At 45.5% G+C, this 17,573-nt stretch overlaps 1 protein-coding gene across 2 annotated transcripts in view; it reads right to left on the reverse strand.

Moving 5' to 3' along the window:
- The window catches only part of UNC5D (unc-5 netrin receptor D), a 405,607-nt gene that overhangs the window by 31,797 nt on the left and 356,237 nt on the right, over nucleotides 1-17,573 (reverse strand). For both annotated transcript variants that reach the window (XM_035140077.3, XM_060268544.2), the window contains one exon: nucleotides 3,062-3,230. In XM_035140077.3, the coding sequence (XP_034995968.1) occupies nucleotides 3,062-3,230 (169 nt within the window). The remainder of the gene's footprint in view (nucleotides 1-3,061; nucleotides 3,231-17,573) is intronic.

The following is a 17,573-nucleotide window of genomic DNA, read 5'->3' on the forward strand; positions in this document are numbered from 1 at the left end:
GGGAAGTGATAAGCCCCACCCTCAAGAGAATGAATAATGGGTTCAAATGTGGCAACAAATACAATCCCCATTTGTTACCCTTCACTCTTCATTTTGTAACAAATGAAAAGTGAAGCAAATTGACTCCTATCACATTCAGGTTTCTTTTTTTAAATTGTTATAAAATGGATGCCCACTCCGAGTTCTGCTAAAACCAGGATTTGGGATGTTTAATAATAATAATAATAATAATAATAGTTTAGTTGTTTAGTCGTGTCCAACTCTTCATGACCCCTTCATGGATCAATGCCTTGTTGTGGTGAAGGGGCTTGAATAACTCAGAGAAGCTATGAGCTATGCCATGCAGGGCCACCCAAGATGGACAGGTCATAGTGGAGAGTTTTGACTAAACGTGATCCACCTGGAGAAGGAACTGGCAAGCCACTCCAGTATCCCTGCCAAGAAAACTCCATGGACAAAGTCAACAGGCAAATAATAATAATAATAATAATAATAATAATAATAATAATAAGCCGTCATAATAAAAGTTTGGGATGGAAGTGGGGGAAGCACAGTTTCAAAGGCTATCGATGTTCACTCCAAAGTTAGTGTGGCATAATGGTTGGACTAGGATCAAGGGAACCTGGGTTCAAATCCCCCCTCCTTGAAGCTCTCTGCTCGAACTTGGGTCTCATCACCCACACTCAGCCTAACTTACTTCACACGGCTGTTGTGCAGATAAGGGAGAGAGAACTTTATGTGCAATTACAAGCTCCTTGCATGAAGAGCGGGATATAAAGAAGCAAAAATAAATAAATAAAAGCAGGGTCACACTTAAAGGCTCTTCCTTAAACGGGTGCTGTTGAGCTAGTTTGGCACAAATGGAAGGTTTCAATCAAATGAATCCAACGGCTGTGCAGACTGAAGCAGCACAAGTGTTCTCAGCAAGAAATCCAATGTCATCAGAAGGTAGTGGCAATGACACATTAGCAATTTTAGCACAGCTTCACATTCTCTGATTTGTCTTTAATTCCAACCCCCACCCCCCAAGAAAACAAATGATCCCTCAGGTAGAGGGATCATTTGGAACATCAAAGACAACAAACAAGACATGGGCAAGGTTCCTTCGCCATGTTATTCACCAGGAGAATGTTTATTCTAATGAAGTCTTCCATCTTATGTGATGCTCCACTGGCCTGAGCCATTAATTCAGCGAGTGGATGGGAATAGGGATTTGCAATTTCTCTTTTTGTCATGAAATACTTGGATGAGAGGTGAATGTAATTTCAAAGAGGACCTAGAATGGAGCAATTCCCTGCAGGGAAAAGGGTCCATAAATCTGCTCACCACACTCACTGTGGTGAGGTTTCCTTGCTTTTCTGGTGAGTGGGATGTCGGGGTGGGAGAAGAATGCAGTTTGGCTTGCATTTTCACAAGAAGCTACCTGATTCACATAACACAAAGTAAAACACAGCCATCTTTCAAAATCTGTACATCTCTTCATTTGGTGGCGCAGTTGCGCGTCGAGGTCCCCAAGCCACCCTCAAATGAAGCACAATTCACACAGAATTTTTGTTTAAGGTTTTTGGCATACTTTTTTGGCCCCCAACTTTATTGATTACAGAATGTGAGTGGTTGCTTAGGCATTGGTTTGCGAGTATCTGTTCCCACCTAGAGGTGGGAACAGAACTGACATCCACAAGCCTGTGAAAGTCAATAAGGGAAATCATCTTTTGGGAGAGAATAGAGCTGGGTGTCAGGCCCTCACCTCTCCCCAAATGCTCCCAGGGGCTCTTGTGTGGCCCTAGCCCTTTGACAGGGGTTCAGACAAGAGCATGGCGAGCCCCTGGATTCCTTTAATGCAGGGGTGACCAACTCCCAAGAGACTTCGATCTACTCACAGAGTTAAAAACTGGCAGTGATCTACCCCCTTTTGGGGGATTCAGGTCAAAGTTGTTGAGCTTTTTTTTAAGGGAGGAAAGCCCTGTTTTTTTGGGGGGGGGGTCAGGTCAAAGTTTTTGAGCTTCTTTTAGGAAGGAGGAAGGCCCATTTTTAGGGGTTCAGGTCAAAGATGTTGAGCTTGTTTGACGGAGGAGGAAATCCCTGCTTTTGGGGTGCAAGCCAAAAAATGTAGAGCTTCTCTTAGGGGAGCCAAAGTTGTTGAGCTTCTTTGGGGGGAACCAGTGATCTACCGGTGATCTACCACAGATGTCCAGTGATCTACTGGTAGATCACAATCTACCTGTTGGACGTGCCTGCTTTAATGGAATACCCTTGCAGCAGCAGCATTGGAGTGGCAGGCACAACCAACTATACCCCCTCCACCTACCAAATTTAAGCAATGCCTAATCACAACCTTACAAGTTGTGACGATTTTGCTAAGCAGTAGGAAAAAAAAAACAAATGGCACCAGCCAATCAGCCAAATGGAAAAATTTCTACCAGGCCCCTGCCTCAAAGCAGATGACCCCATGACAAGCATAGCAAGGTCAATGTGAACAGCTCTAAATATACGGAAGGTGGGCAGGTGATCCGATGTGTACAGTGAAAAGAGGCAGTTCAACGCTGCACCCAGGGAATAAATAGCCCCTTGGCTGTCAATCATAAATTGCAACATCAAATTCTCCCCAATGACCAAGAGGTGCCCAATAAGATTCGTGGCCATCCAAACTAACCCGCCCAGCAACAGTGGGATGTCTTGTTTGCCCCCACCGCAACACGTGCTCTCCATGAAGAAGAACACGCTTTCTCCAACAAACAATGTGCAAATGTGCAAAAAATGCAGATATTAGAGAAAGACATGTATAAAAATGCATTATATTTGGGGAATTGCTTCCAAAAATATTGCATATTAGTAAAAAAAAAAAGCATGCAAAAATGTGTTCATTAGGAGAAATTTGCACAAAATTTCCTTTCTCTGTTAAAAAGCCAAATAAATCACTAATTGCTGCTGAAGTGTTGAGAACTGAATTTAAGATTGGAAATGGTACTTTTAATGCACACCAACCAACATTTCATTTTGTGAGATCCATCTTTAAGCACCCTTTTTTGGCTCAATCCTCTGGGGAAGGAACTTCACTTACCTCCCATTTGCCCTGGAGCTTTTTCTTTTTCAGGCGGACGTTCCAGTGCTCAGAATTCGCTTCTGCACAGTGTGGTATTGTCAAGGCAAATGGGGTGGAGACGGTCACTTCCGGAGGGCCGCAAGTTACTTGTGGTCCGAGGAGGACTTCGCTGCCTTCCGGTTGCAAGCTTTGCATTGGAGAGAGAGAGAGAAATGTTACAAAGGAGATCAAAACACAAGCCTTTCTTCCAAGAGCAAAAGCAGAACATTTGTTCATCTCCTTTATTGCTTTGATGACATTTATACTTGTTTAATGCTAACAACTAAATGTTTAAAATATCTTCTGAGAAAATCACAAGGAGAAAAACAATGGAGGGGGTGGGGCGGGAAATGAACTGTATTCATTTGCAATTTTAATACAAGTTAGAAATCCACCAGGACCTGCTACTTCACTCAATAGTGCCCTTAGGTAATTTTAGATTCTGGACATAATGGTCTAACAGGGGCCTGCCTTTATTAGGTAATGTATATTTCATTTGCTTCACTATGTGGCTAGCCAGCACTGCTGCATTTTGTGTTGTTAGTGGTGGGGTCCTTCTTGCACATTCTGCTGAATGGGATCCAGGAAATCTGCCCCAAGCTGATGACACCCGAGTTTTTACTTGTCAGCTCGACATTGTTTCCCTGTATCATATCTCAAATGCTTCCCTTGCTATCAGTGGAAATCAAGATTGCCTTTTCTGTCATGCTAGCTGCCCCCTTATTTTTGATTCACAGAATGCTACGAACAATATTTTATAGCTGTGGAGGGGGGAAAAAACTAATTATGGCTTTCGGGTGTATCCTAACATCAATATTCCCAGCCAATTTTGCTTCAAAGCCAAAAACCAAAACATTTCTGATCTGCTCCTGAACAAACTTAATTGCGTAACTGAGAAAACACTAATATGAAATTACAAAATGTTCAATAAGAACACTCATTCTGTCTTTTCGGTCTGAATTTATCATCATTCTACACAAACTCATTTCCCCCTTGCATGCTGTTGTATATATCCTCAAAGTTGCAGGAATACACACACAACAAACAAACAATTTTGCGTGCCGAGGCACCAAGAGGACCCCCCAATAACTCACACAGACACCATAATTTTTGTTAAAGTTTTTGGCATTAAAATTTGGCCACAACTTTTTTATTAAAATACAATCAATTAAATGTGAGTGGTTGCTTAGTCATTGGTTCCCCAGCCATCTGTCTCCCGCCTGGGACAGATCTGACTCCCTCTAGCCTAGTAGGGGAGTCAGTAAGTAAGCACCCCCTGAGAGAGGACGGGGCAGGGAACCACAAGCCCTTCTTTGTCCTCTCCCCAGATGCTCCCCGCGGCTCATGCGTGGTCCTGACCCCTAGCGGGGATAAACAGACAAACATGTGGAGCCCGAGATTCCTTTAACGGAATACTTCTATATGGCAGCAGCAATCACACGAGGGTCAGACCCAGCCAAAATCCGTACCCCTCTACCAATTATTTGAACCAATGACTAACCGCAACCTTACAAGTTGCGACTAGTTGCAGTATGGTAAGCAAAAACCACCTGACACCAGCCAATCAGTCAAGTGGAAAAATTCCTACCAGGCCCCTGAATACAGGCGACCCCTAGACAGGCACTGCAAGGTCAAGCAAAGGGGCCTAATAAAGTGGAGGGTGGGCGGGAGATTCGAAGCGAGCAGCAAAGAGGTAGCACAAACTGCTCCTTCGGCTTAAACATAGCAAGGGCTGTCAATCAACAAATTGCAACAAGCAAAAAACCCCAGCAACAATAAAACCACCAATCAAAGCCAAATATCAGACCCACCCCCAAGGCCCTGGGTCGTCTTGTTAGCCCTGCCGCAACCCATGCTCTCTCCTATGGAGAGAACCTGCTTTATCAATAGCATCTTTCTTGGGATCTCCTCACTCATATATTGCAGGCTTGCCTTGATCCAAGCCAGATCTGGTTTAATGTTTCAGAGAGCCAGTCTGCAGACCTGGAAGTATGAGGACTGAATATAATACTTTGGAGGAGGTGCTCTATGCATGCTCAGAGGAACTTGCATCTACTCTCAGCTCCAGCCCAGCAGCCACTGAATGCAACAAGAAAAAACAAAAACAAAGCCAGCCTCAGGTAATGACATGCTAGCAGAAATTAAAGCACTAGGTTCTGTAATGAGATGCTAAGGTTTATTCCAAGCAAGTGTTTGCTCCAGATGATCACAAATCTAGAGGGAGTGGGGTGGGGTGGGTGTTATGCCAGGCAATGGCCAATGCCTAGTCTGCTCACTTCACAATGCGTCACGAACCCATAATGAGCACTTGTCCCTTCCCACATGGAGCTACAGTGAAGGGATGCTGTCAGAATCACAAGGACCAAATGAGCAGGGTCTGACAACCTGCTCTCATTCCAAAACAACTGCATGAAATCTGGAGCCAGGCTGCTCTAACATGCCAGCCTGACAGGAAACAGAGGTGCAGGAGGAAGAGGCAGGAATAATGGCGGGGATCCTGCAGAAAACACGGGGGGCAACCGGGGCTCCTAAGAATGAGCTGTGACTGTTGTAAAATATGAGGTTTTTTGGTTTTGGTTAAAAATATGCTAAAACAAACACAGTCCAGAGTTATCAAGAGTTCAAAGTGAGCTTCAGTGGTGTGTGAAATATCAGGCGGCATGCTCAATCTGTACAGCATCAGACTGGGTGGTGAGTTGTTGGGCAAAAGATTCCTACATAGCAGGGGTTGGACTAGATGACCCTCACAGTCCCTTCCAATTCTGTGATTCTATGCTCACATAAACCTATCCATTCTTAAGGAAATCAGCCCTGGGTGCTCACTGGAAGGACAGATCGTGAAGCTGAGGCTCCAATACTTTGGCCACCTCATGAGAAGAGAAGACTCCTTGGAAAAGACCCTGATGTTGGGAAAGATGGAGGGCACTAGGAGAAGGGGACGACAGAGGACAAGATGGTTGGACAGTGTTCTTGAAGCTACGAACATGAGTTTGACCAAACTGCGGGAGGCAGAGGAAGACAGGAGTGCCTGCTGTGTTCTGGTCCATGGGGTCACGAAGAGTCGGACATGACTAAACGACAACAAATGCGCACATATTTACGTGCATGTGCTTTAAAGGAACGACAATATCCACCATCCAACACTAACATATTTAACCTGGAGAGGAAGATGTGGAGTAACATGCAGAAATCTTAAAGAACAGCCAGGACTCCGTTATACAGCTACAAATTAAACATTTTAAATGTGTTGTATATAGGGACTCAGGTGGCGCTGTGGTCTAAACCACAGAGCCTAGGGCTTGCCAATCAGAAGGTCAGCGGTTCGAATCCCCGCGATGGGGTGAGCTCCCGTTGCTCGGTCCCAGCTCCTGCCAACCTAGCAGTTCAAAAGCACGTCAAAGTGCAAGTAGATAAATAGGTACCGCTCCAGCGGGAAGGTAAATGGTGTTTCTGTGTGCTGCTCTGGTTCACCAGAAGTGGCTTAGTCATGCTGCCGGCATGACCCGGAAGCTGTCTGCAGACAAACGCCGGCTCCCTTGGCCTATAGAGTGACATGAGCGCCACAACCCCAGAGTCGTCTGCGATTGGACCTAACGGTTACGGGTACCTTTACCTTTAAAATGCAATATAGATACGTGGCACTAGATGGCAACAACGAGCTATGCAAAATTCAATGTATTTTCAAAACTTTTTTTAAAAAAAAACATTTTACAGCATTTTTTAATGTGTGTATAGATTGCACTCCAGTCTAGCAATACAGTCGTACCTCGGGTTGCGAACACCTCGGGTTACGAACAACTCGGGTTACGAACTGCGCAAACCCGGAAGTATTTTCGCCGCGTGCGCGTGCGCAGAAGCGCCGCGTGCATTTGCGCATGCGCAAAGCGCGAAAATAGCAAAAATAGCGCTTTGCGCATGCGCAAAATGGCGTTTTCGGGTTGCGAACTGCGCCCCGGAACGGATCGCGTTCGTAACCCGAGGTACCACTGTACACACTAGCAACCTTTTTTAAACCAGGCTTTCCCAAAGGCAGAAACAGAAACAATCATAAAGCAGAGCCAGTTACCAGTAAATAGGGAGTGTCCTTGATAAAATGGGGGAAGGTGAGACATATGCTTTGGGTTACATGGATGACTGTTTGTGACAAAGTCTGCCATCACAATGTAAACAGCATAAAATTAATTCAGAGCCGTTGCTAGGAAGGCTGTTGAATCTGAAGCTCTTGAAGCTGTCTTGTTTTTCTGCCTTGCAATCACAAACACATCCATAACCTCTTGGCCTTTTGTGGGAAGAACAGATTTTCAAGTGCTTGCAGAACTGAGCTGTAAACGAGCTGCAAAGCCAGGGACACGTTAAACCCTGCATTTCTTGTGGCAAGATTTGATGTCGTTTCCAGTGACGCCCTGGGCACTGTGGATAAATTCATGGAGGCAATTCCCACAGGCATCTGGTTGGCCACTGTGAGAACAGGATGCTTGACTAGATGGGCCATTGGCCTGATCCAGCAGGCTCTTCTAATGTTCTGCTGCGGTAAATTCTCATGAAAGCACTGGGGAGTCTGCTTGAGGTCCTGGCTCATCCACGCACACAACCCCGGTTCATTACATTTGACTAGGGCCCAGTTTATGTTTGCTGCCTGCTGCAGAAAACAGCCAATAGCAGTGTTGTTGCACTTCCCATTTGAGCTTGCTCGAGAATTTGCTTGCTCAACCCCTTGCTAGTGGGGACAAGGAAAAAGACCTGTTCCATACTGGTCCCTGGATTATGGAACCATCTCCCCCAAGTGCTATGCTAATGGAACCCAATTATGCTTGCCAGGGTGACGTCAAGGCAGGCTCTTCTCTGGTGGCACTGCCATAATGGAATGCACTCCCCAAGGAAAGGATAAAAACTGCAACCGTATTGGCATTTCCGTCATCTTTTGAAGACAAAGCTGTTTATGCCGGCATTCTCTTGATCTTTCCCATTTCAATGGGATTATTTTGCTAGCAGTATGTAAATTAATAAAGCTTTCTCCACGACCTGCAGCCCTGTTCATGCCTTTGGTTATGCTCTGATGGTGAATGCATGAGAGGGACAATGGGATTGTGTCTGCTAGCCATGCCCCCTGCATGCATTTGCATGTGCTGGTCACGCTGGCAAGTGACGCTGTGTTCGGTGTCAGTGTTACAGAGGCATACAGGTGCTTACACATAGGACTCCCTGAATGGCCAGGGTTCCCAACCACATGAAGTAAAGGGTGCACATGTAGGGCCTGTTGGTAAATTCACTTAAAAAACGCAGATTGAATCTAGAGAGAGAAGAAATCCTGATAATACTTTACTGAGGAACTTGGGGGGGGGGGGGACGGACACCAGTGTATAATTTGAGAAGAAAGAAACAGAGGCTTTTTTCTGTCTTAGTTCAGGCCCTGTAAAGGGCAGGGAGACATTCAACCAAACATACAGAAGCAAAATTCCATTAGAACTACACAGCCAATCAGCGCATGAGCTACGACACTCTGCCTGATTGATAAGCAACATCTCCACCCAGCCTTAGGCTAATTGATTTTAACACTAACAAAATTAACCCTTAAATTACAAAAGGGGGTGGGGAACTTGTGGATATTCTTGGACTCCAATTCCCATCAACCTCAGCTTACATGGCCTATGGTCAGGGATGGAAGGAGTCCAACAACATCTGGAGAGGTGCAGTCCAACAACATCTGGAGAGCCATATGTTCCATACCCCTAAGTTAGAAAAGCATCAGAAGCAAATAGGAGTCCCTCTCGAAGCCAACAGACATAGGAAACTGCTTTCTGCCAGTTTATTTGTCCATCTAGTCTGGTATTATCTATTGTAGCAACTGCATATTTCCAGAGAACAAATTTCTACTCTACAGTACTTATCTCATTCACATCAGGCATGCAAAAAAGCAAAGCTGGCCTCCTGCATCAAAAACATGTTGCTGACAAACAAATGGAAAAGTTACTGTGTGAGCGCAGAGAGGGGGGAACTTGAGGCAATTCGTATCCCACTGCGAGAGCAAAATACAGATTAAGCTTTAAAATCCACTGCATTAGTCCCCTCCCAGGGACTATGATTCCAGAGTTTTAGTCATGCACTTGTAGTGATGATTCCCAATAGAAAATAATCTGACTTCTCATGCATTGAGATATAAGAAAGATGAAAACAACAGAGCAATGCAGAAGCAATAGAATATAGTTCCTGTGTGATTCTGCAAGCAATAGGGTTCCTGAGGCAGTGTCCTTGTGCAGCCACAACTGCAAAGAATAAGTGCTTCTGCAGTTATCTAGTTTTTTTGGTATATGCTGAGCATGGGGAAGCAGAATAGCAAAGCAGATATAGCACAAGAAACCTGTTTGCAGTTGGTTCCCCCCCCCCTTGCACTTTCCTGAAAACCAGCTGCAATTCTCTCTTCCTCACTGGGCAAACTGTTTCTTCCCAGACAACACTCAGACTGGAGAAGGGTGCCCTGGACTCAGTAAACATCTGTGATCAATGCTTTTTTAACAGGCAGCGTCGCTTAACAATCGGTAGCCACTGAGGAAGCATATTTTGCTATCATCTAAGTAAATGCCCAGCGAAAACATAGGAAGTTGCCTTATCAACTTAGGACTCTGCTACATTAGTGAAATAAATAAATAAATAACATTTTGAATGTGTTATAAACACGCAACACCAGATGGCGCTGGAGAGCAAAAGAAAAAATATATATGTGATTTTCCATAGTGTTTTTTTTCTTTTGTTATAACGATTTATTTTATAATTTATTTATAGCAGGTTCCCCCCCCCCCCGTGTGTACCCTGTTTCTCATATTTTAAGACATACCCATAAAATAAGCCATAGCAGGATTTTTAAGCATTCAAGGAATATAAGCCATACCCCGAAAATAAGACATAGTGATAGGCGCAGCAGCAATGCCGGCCGCGGCAGGAGGAGGAGGAAAAAAATAAGACATCCCTTGAAAATAAGCCATAGTGTGTTTTTTTGAGGAAAAAATAAATATAAGACATGTCTTATAATATGAGAAACACGGTAGATCCAACCTTAGACTGTATACTGTCTAACTGAGTATTGTCTACACCAGGGATGTCCAATAGGTTGATCAGGATCGACTGGTCGATCCCCGGGAGGTTCCAGTCGATCACTGTCGATCGCAGGCTCCTTTTCCTTTCCTTTTGCCTAAGAGCCCCTCCCCTTCTCCCCTCCCTGCATTGTCTCCTGATCTCTGGAATGGAAGACAGAGTTTTTGCTGTGAGGCAGATCGTTTTCACAGCGATCTTTTTGTGAGTGACCAATCCCCTACCCCCTTAAACCTTTCCATAACACCCCCCAAAATGAAACTTTCCTCCCTAAACCCCAATAAAATGGGGCATCTCCCCCTCTCTCAAAGAAGCTCAACAACTTTGACCTGGACCCCATTCAAACGGGGATAGATCACTTCCAGTTTTTAACCCTGTGAGTAGATCGCAGTCTCCTGGAAGTTGGCTATCCCTGGTCTACAGTGACCAGCAGCGTTCCAGGAATCTAGCCAGAGTTGTGTCCCAGCCCTATTAGGAGATTAGGAGATGTGGTAGATTGGACCAGGGGCCTTCTGCATGCAAAGCAGCTGCTCTACCAGTTTGCCACAGCCTTTCCAGGCAGAGGGCCTTCTCAGTGGTGGCGCCCGCCCTGTGGAACGCCCTCCCATCAGATGTCAAGGAAATAAACAGCTATCTGACTTTTAGAAGTCATCTGAAGGCGGCCCTATTTAGGGAAGTTTTTAGTGGTTTGAGTATTATCATGTTTTTAATATTCTGTTGGGAGCCTCCCAGAGCGGCTGGGGAAACCATAAATAATAAAATAATAATAATAATAATAATAATAATAATAATAATAATAATAATAATTATTTCCCCATCACCGCATCATTATTAATGTCCAGAAAACAACATCCCTTCAAGAGAGAGAGAGAGGGCTTGTGCATTGCGACAAATTGGTGGGGCAACCTGAAGCTGCTACCTTATTCCTGAGGAGAGATGGCTGAACTGGTCACAACAGGAAAACTGAATGAACTGCTGCATGGTTGCAGCAGAGATGACTCAGGATCCTTCCATTATGAATGCTCCACTGTTCCACAACACTGAATGCCCCACCACTGAGCTTCATAGCTGCCAAGTTATCCCTTTTTTAAAGGGATTTTCCATATGCTGAATAGGCTTCCTCGCGAGAAAAGGGAAAACTTGGCAGCTATGCTGAGCTTCACTGCATGACCCCGGGTGTTACTGTTATGAGAGAGGGAGAAAGATCTTGTTTCTCTCTGCTCTCCCCACACCATGCATTCATTTCCCCTCACGACGGAGCAGCTCCACAAATGATGTACACGCGTATTCATGGATGACAGCAAACAGCTTTAGCCTATTATAGCAAATATATTCTAATAATCATCCATGAAATGTTTTATAAAGCACAGTTCTGTTCGTTGCCAGCTACAGAACTGCATGACTGAATAAGCAAACAGCCCTCGGTCTTGCGGACTGGGATATTGACGGCTGGATTTCGGCTGCTTCAAAGCCGAGCAGTGGTCGTCAAACATCTCCTTTCAATGCGCCCTCATCGTTCAAAACTGGCGGCTCTGGTCGTCTGCAGAGATTATGATGAAACATGGAAAGGGGCTGTCTGCTACCATGCTTAGCTTCGGAGAAACAGGGGGTCAGGCTGTAAACACCACAGCTAAAGCCTATCCCTCTAACAAAGGGAGAGGGAAATAGGGTTGCCAGACTCAATAGAGGACAGGACTTCTGTGCCTTTAATTGCCCTGCTCTCTTTTGAGTCTGGAAACCTTAAAGAGAAACCAGCAGACCCTTTGTTTAATTTCCAAGCAAAGGGTCTGCTGGTTTCTCTTTAAGGTTTCCAGACTCAAAAGAGAGCAGGGCAATTAAAGGCACAGAAGTCCTGTCCTCTATTGAGTCTGGCAACCCTAGAGGGAAATTCAGGAGTGGGGCAGGCAGGCAGAACAGCCCACCCCCAGGCCATTATGTCTAGCTCTTCCCAAGCCACACATCCTCTGGAGCCACCCTGACCAACCCTGCTTTGCACACAGGGCCGTCTCTAGGCCCGGGTCCGGTGGTGCGGGGCACCAGGCCACCAGGGGCGCCGCTGCGCCTGTTGCGCCCGCTGAGAGGCGCGGTGGAGGCTGCCCCAGGCGCGCCGGATGCAGCCCTAGGCACGCCTCTCAGCTGTTCAGGCCGCTCTCCGGAGGCGCACGGGCCTGGGGCCGCCTCCATCGCACGCAGGGGCGTCACAACAGGGGGTGGCTAGGCTGGATGGCGCAGGGTGCCGGCTCTCCAGGCGGCAGCCGCGCTGCGCCTGACCGCCCGCCCGTCGCGCCGGGAAACGGGGCGGGGGCGCGTCGGAGGGATCTGTCGCGCCAGGGCACCAGGCATGCTTAAGACGGCCCTGTTTGCAACCTCCTTGACTGTAATTTCATGGCTGGAATGTGTCCTTTTACCCTGATGTTCCTTCTTGTTTGCCTGTGTGGAGGGTAGAAACGAGTTTACTGTTGTTGTTGTTTAGTCGTTTAGCCGTGTCCGACTCTTCGTGACCCCATGGACCATAGCATGCCAGGCACTCCTGTCTTGCACTGCCTCCCGCAGTTTGGTCAAACTCATGTTCGTAGCTTCGAGAACACTGTCCAACCATCTCGTCCTCTGGACAGTGTTCTCGAAGCTACGAACATGAGTTTACTGTAGAAAAGTAAAATTCACTCCCCCCCCAAAAAAGGCCACACACACAACTGTTTTGTTTTGACTTGATTGGCCCATTGAATTCCATATGTTTACTAATGGTCCATGATTGCTCTCTGTGTTGACTCTGCTCTTTAGAGCGAGTGCTGCCTGCAATTGTCCTGGTAGATATTAACCGTACATGTGAGGTGACCAATCATAGGTTTTTCTGGAGGGAGCTCTTTAATTGCTTTCAGAGAAAGCTTCTCCTCCCCCTGGTGAACATAACGTACAAATATATGGGAATTCTGGGAATTATTTAATGCCAAATGAGCTGAAATTGGCTAATTAGATGAACTCTCACACACAGCAAACAGCAAGCTCTCTCTCCCTCTCTAATAACCAGCATGGTGCAAGGACTGCAAATGCAATTCAGTCATTGTTTATTAAGTGAGGCAGGGAAGGAAAAACAACAACATTGTATAGTTGCAGGTATTTAACATTCCCCCCGGAGTGAAGAGTAAACAAATCACAAACCAGATCTAATCCTTTTGACTCCATCAAAATCAGAAGCTTGCTTTGTTTTCTGAGAAACGGAGGCAGGCTGGAGGGGGACATTGGAAACGGCCTTAAACCGAGGCAGATCCATTGGTCCAATTAGCTCAGCCCTGCCTGTTTTGACTGGTAGTCTCAAAGGTTTCAGACACAGTGTCTGCCAACATTACCAGGGTTCCAACCTCCTGCATGCAAGTCAGATTCGCCACCACCGAGTCTACAAGGCCAACTGTGTAGCATATAATTAAAGAACAACAGAGAATCAGGCACAATGAGAGTGTTGGTGACAATGGCACTTGAATGCAGCTTGCAAATTAACTTCTGGTTTTGAACAATGTTCCATTTTGTACACGTGTAGCCACTGAATTAGTGTGGTGCGCTTTCCCTCAATGTACAGATTTTTGTGCATGTTTTTAGTTGGAGAACTTCATCACAAAATTCAGAGAAGTGTAAATCCTGAAAGATGGCTGTTTCAGTTTGCATATTGTTCTGGAAGTGCTAATTAGGTAGTTTCTCATTAAAATGCAAGCGGGATCAAATGTCTTCCCCACCCCTACAGCTTCAAGGTAGTCTCTCTCTCTCTCTCTCTGTGTGTGTGTGTGTGTGTGTGTGTGTGTGTGTGTGTTTCTGACTTCCATTTCTTTCGTTCTACAAATCTCTCCAGTAGCCTGTACTCTACAAACTGTCCTGGATGCTCATGTTTCCTGAAAATGCCATGATGCCCTTAGATGGGCTTCCTTAGCTGGAAGGTGGGGATACTGCCTGATAGCTCGTAATTCAGGTTTTTTAAAAGTGTTTTACTTATAAAGAAAACTGTGAGAAAACTGTTCTTAAGGAGGAAGGAAGGACTTCACTTAAAAACAAAATCCGTGACTGCACCAATTTCAGTTATTCTTCAGCTAGCCTCCCTGCTTTCCCAGAATTCAATTAAGGGAAGATGCCATAAAGTAATTCCTCCGATGTGGTTTCCCCCCCCCCGCCCCAATATAAGGGTGCACAGGCAGCCTGGGAGGTTGCAGAGTGCTGGATAAATGTTTATTGGAAATAAACACATACACGCACACACACACACACACACACACCATACTAGCTACAGACACCTTGCAACAAGAAAGTAAGCTCAACCACACACAAACCAAATTTATAAATGCATTCTAAAGTGCCCCAGAAGCTGAAAAAAAGGTGAAATTGGAGGTCAGGTTTCTGCAACACCACCTTGTTAATAGTAACCATTTTGCCTGTAAATAATTCTCTATTCTTTATGCATCCCATTTCCCTCTGATCTCAGTCCTCTTCTTATTCAGCCCTCTGTTCCACCCTCAGAGTTTGCCACTTTAGGATTGCACTTTATACATTTTGTGGACTCTAGTCTGCAAAATCTATCATAATAAATGTGGACATCCTTAAGGTGTCACAAGTCTCTTCACGATTTGTGCTGCAACAGAATGCAGCCACTCCTCTACAAATCCATTTGGACACCCACCAGCACAAGAGACTATGCTTGAAAGGAAAACGAAATGACAATAACCATCATGTTTTGGAACTTGATGGGAACCCCCGAAAGGAACTGAAAGTGGGAGCAAAAAACAACAGGTTAGACAAAAAATATACTTATTATTCCAATGCATTTCAGACCTTGCTGGTCCCTTTTCAGGGAAATTCAGAGAAATAAAGAATAAAGAAGAAGGACCAGCAGGGGCTGATATGCATTGAAATAACAATTTCCGCCCTTCCCCTCCACTCAGGTGGGCGGGGTTTGCGGCACCAAGCAAGGCTTACCTGGGCGGGTGCCACCCACCTGCTTAAGTGGCGTCTGACACGCCCTCCGGCCAGGTAGGACAATGGACAGCTGGCCGGTGGGTAGGCCTCTTTTGTTCTTCCTTCTAGGATCACCCACCCTCCCTCCCTCAAATTAACAATTTCTTCCTTCCTTCCTAATAATTTCCGTCCTAGGTCAGCGATCATCAAGTTAACAATGCTTCTTCGCAGCTTAATATTTTGCGTTCCAGGTCAGCAGGCACTGCTGCAGTCATAAGATGGTTGCTGTATTCAGAACCGCGAATGAATTTTCCCTGCATTGGCAGGTTTCGCCTTCCCCGCAGCAAATCGTCACAACTTTGGCGGTTTTAGGCCTTGGCAATGTTTCCTTTTGTCTATCATCAGGTTGGGGGGGATGCAATCAGGCTCCTTTCCCAGGCGGTGGTGTTTGCAGGGGCCCGTTAAAAGGAAAAACCGGGAGTCCCGGGCCCTAGAGCGGCGGCATGTAGGTCAATCTCCTGGGATGAGGTTAGCGGAAGGGCATGCTGTGTAAGTATGCACTTTACAGTCCCCTCTCGCTTTACCTCATCCACCTGCATATCCTCAGCCAGGTGCACTGAGAGGGTTACCTGCCAAGGCCTATGCCAAGTTTCCAACTCCTGAAGTTCAATAAAGTTGTGGCCAATTTTAACCCATACTCTGGTCTCTTGTCTCATTATTTGGAGAAGGGGTAGGCACCCCAGACAGGATTTAGAGCGTGTGTCTGCAAATATCCCTTTTGTCTACCCCACTTCAGAGCTTGCATTTTCTTTGCTGCTTTGTTTTTCTACCTTTCTTAAACCTCACCTTCTTGCAGAGCTTATCAACCTCAGAGCATGTAAACAAACTCAAGGTCAGGTGCTAATCCAAGATAATGGTCTCATCTGAAGCACCTCTGCGACCTTAGGTAATGGCTTCAATATGCTCTGAAATGGGAAGCAAGCATTGCCTGGGAGTCAGCCACAGTGGCAAAGGCTTCACAGTTTCTTGGGCAATGATGACAGAGTGTGGACACTCGCTTGATAATTATTCTTTTTTTTATGCTGTGCTAAATCATTGTTGTTGTTGTTTTTGGACTAAAGCAGAAACACAACACTTCAATAAAATTCAAACCAAAGACAATGGTTGTTGCTGTTGGAAAGCCCTAAAGCATTAATCTTCTTACTCACAGCTTCTGATACTCAAATCATTCTCTTTTTCTACTTCCTTCGATCTCTCCCACCCTCCCTGCTGTCTGGCCACATGTTTTTGACCCTTTCTGCTTGAACCAGAACAAATTAGGGGCTTTAAAATCATGGATGAGAATAGTTGTTTGTGCAACTTGCCTGTCTTTCATTAGAGGTAGTTTCCATGTCCAAAGCACAACTTTAAAAATTCTACCCCCTCCAAAAATAAAATAAAATACAACCATACAAGATGTTATTTGTTTCTCAGTGTGCAGATTTGTTTCCAGGCTTAGCCTGGACAGCCACCCACCTCCCCAATACACTGGTTATGTATGCACTTATGTATCAAATTTATATTCATTTTTTTGCTCAAAGAAGCTTCAGTGCATCCTAAATGGAGTTTTCCTATCAAAACTTCTCAGCCACCCTGTGAAGTAGATCAGATGACCTGCCTGCAACCTTCCATTGGGTGTACAAGGATTTGAATGGGGACCCCAAGTCCATCAGTCCATTATATTATACTCTTCTGTCTTGTTACTGCTACTACCTTCTTTCAGTTCCCAGAATTATTCACTGATGAAGGAACAGCACTCAGAAGCTGCTTGGGTTACACCCATAGCCCATTAGGAGCCCTGGCACTGTAAACAAATGCCAGGATTGAGCGGGGTTAAACCACCTGTCACATTTTAAGTCCTGGTGCCATTTAAAGAGCAAATGGGCAGTGACATCTACTGCCCTTTCATTTCCACTGTCGCTTGAGCCAGAGTAAGAGGTGGGTGAAGAAGAGGAAGAACAAGTGAAAAATACTCATTTGTAGGTTCTTGATGGGAATGTTGGCCAATGGCAGGTCTCTGCTTATACCAGCCAAAGTCTGTTTTGGAGGCCTAATCCGGCCCCTGTGGCAGTTTATTTCTTGGGGCCAAATCCTAGAAAAAGCTCAACAAGTTCAATTCTAACAAAAGCTCAACTTTGTTCGGCCCTCACGCATGTTCACTTCATCAAATCTGGCCCTCTTAGAAAAAAGTTTGGGCACCCCAGCTTATACCAACCCTTGATGTTGTCCTTGTTTCCAACACTTAAACGGGAATGTTGGCTGGTCCAGTACAGCAATTCAGGTACTGCCCTGTCAACTCTCCCCTGCCTGCCTTCTCACTTGCATCCAGTCCAGGGGGCAGCAATAAGGTGTCAGCTTCCTCCCCTTAGTCTTAGTGCTGCCCTTGTTGAACTTAGCTGGAGAGAGGATGGGGGCCAAAGTAGAATTAGTT

This window comes from Zootoca vivipara, chromosome 14 (genome assembly GCF_965207765.1).
Source record: "Zootoca vivipara chromosome 14, rZooViv2.hap1.1, whole genome shotgun sequence".
NCBI lineage: Eukaryota > Metazoa > Chordata > Lepidosauria > Squamata > Lacertidae > Zootoca > Zootoca vivipara.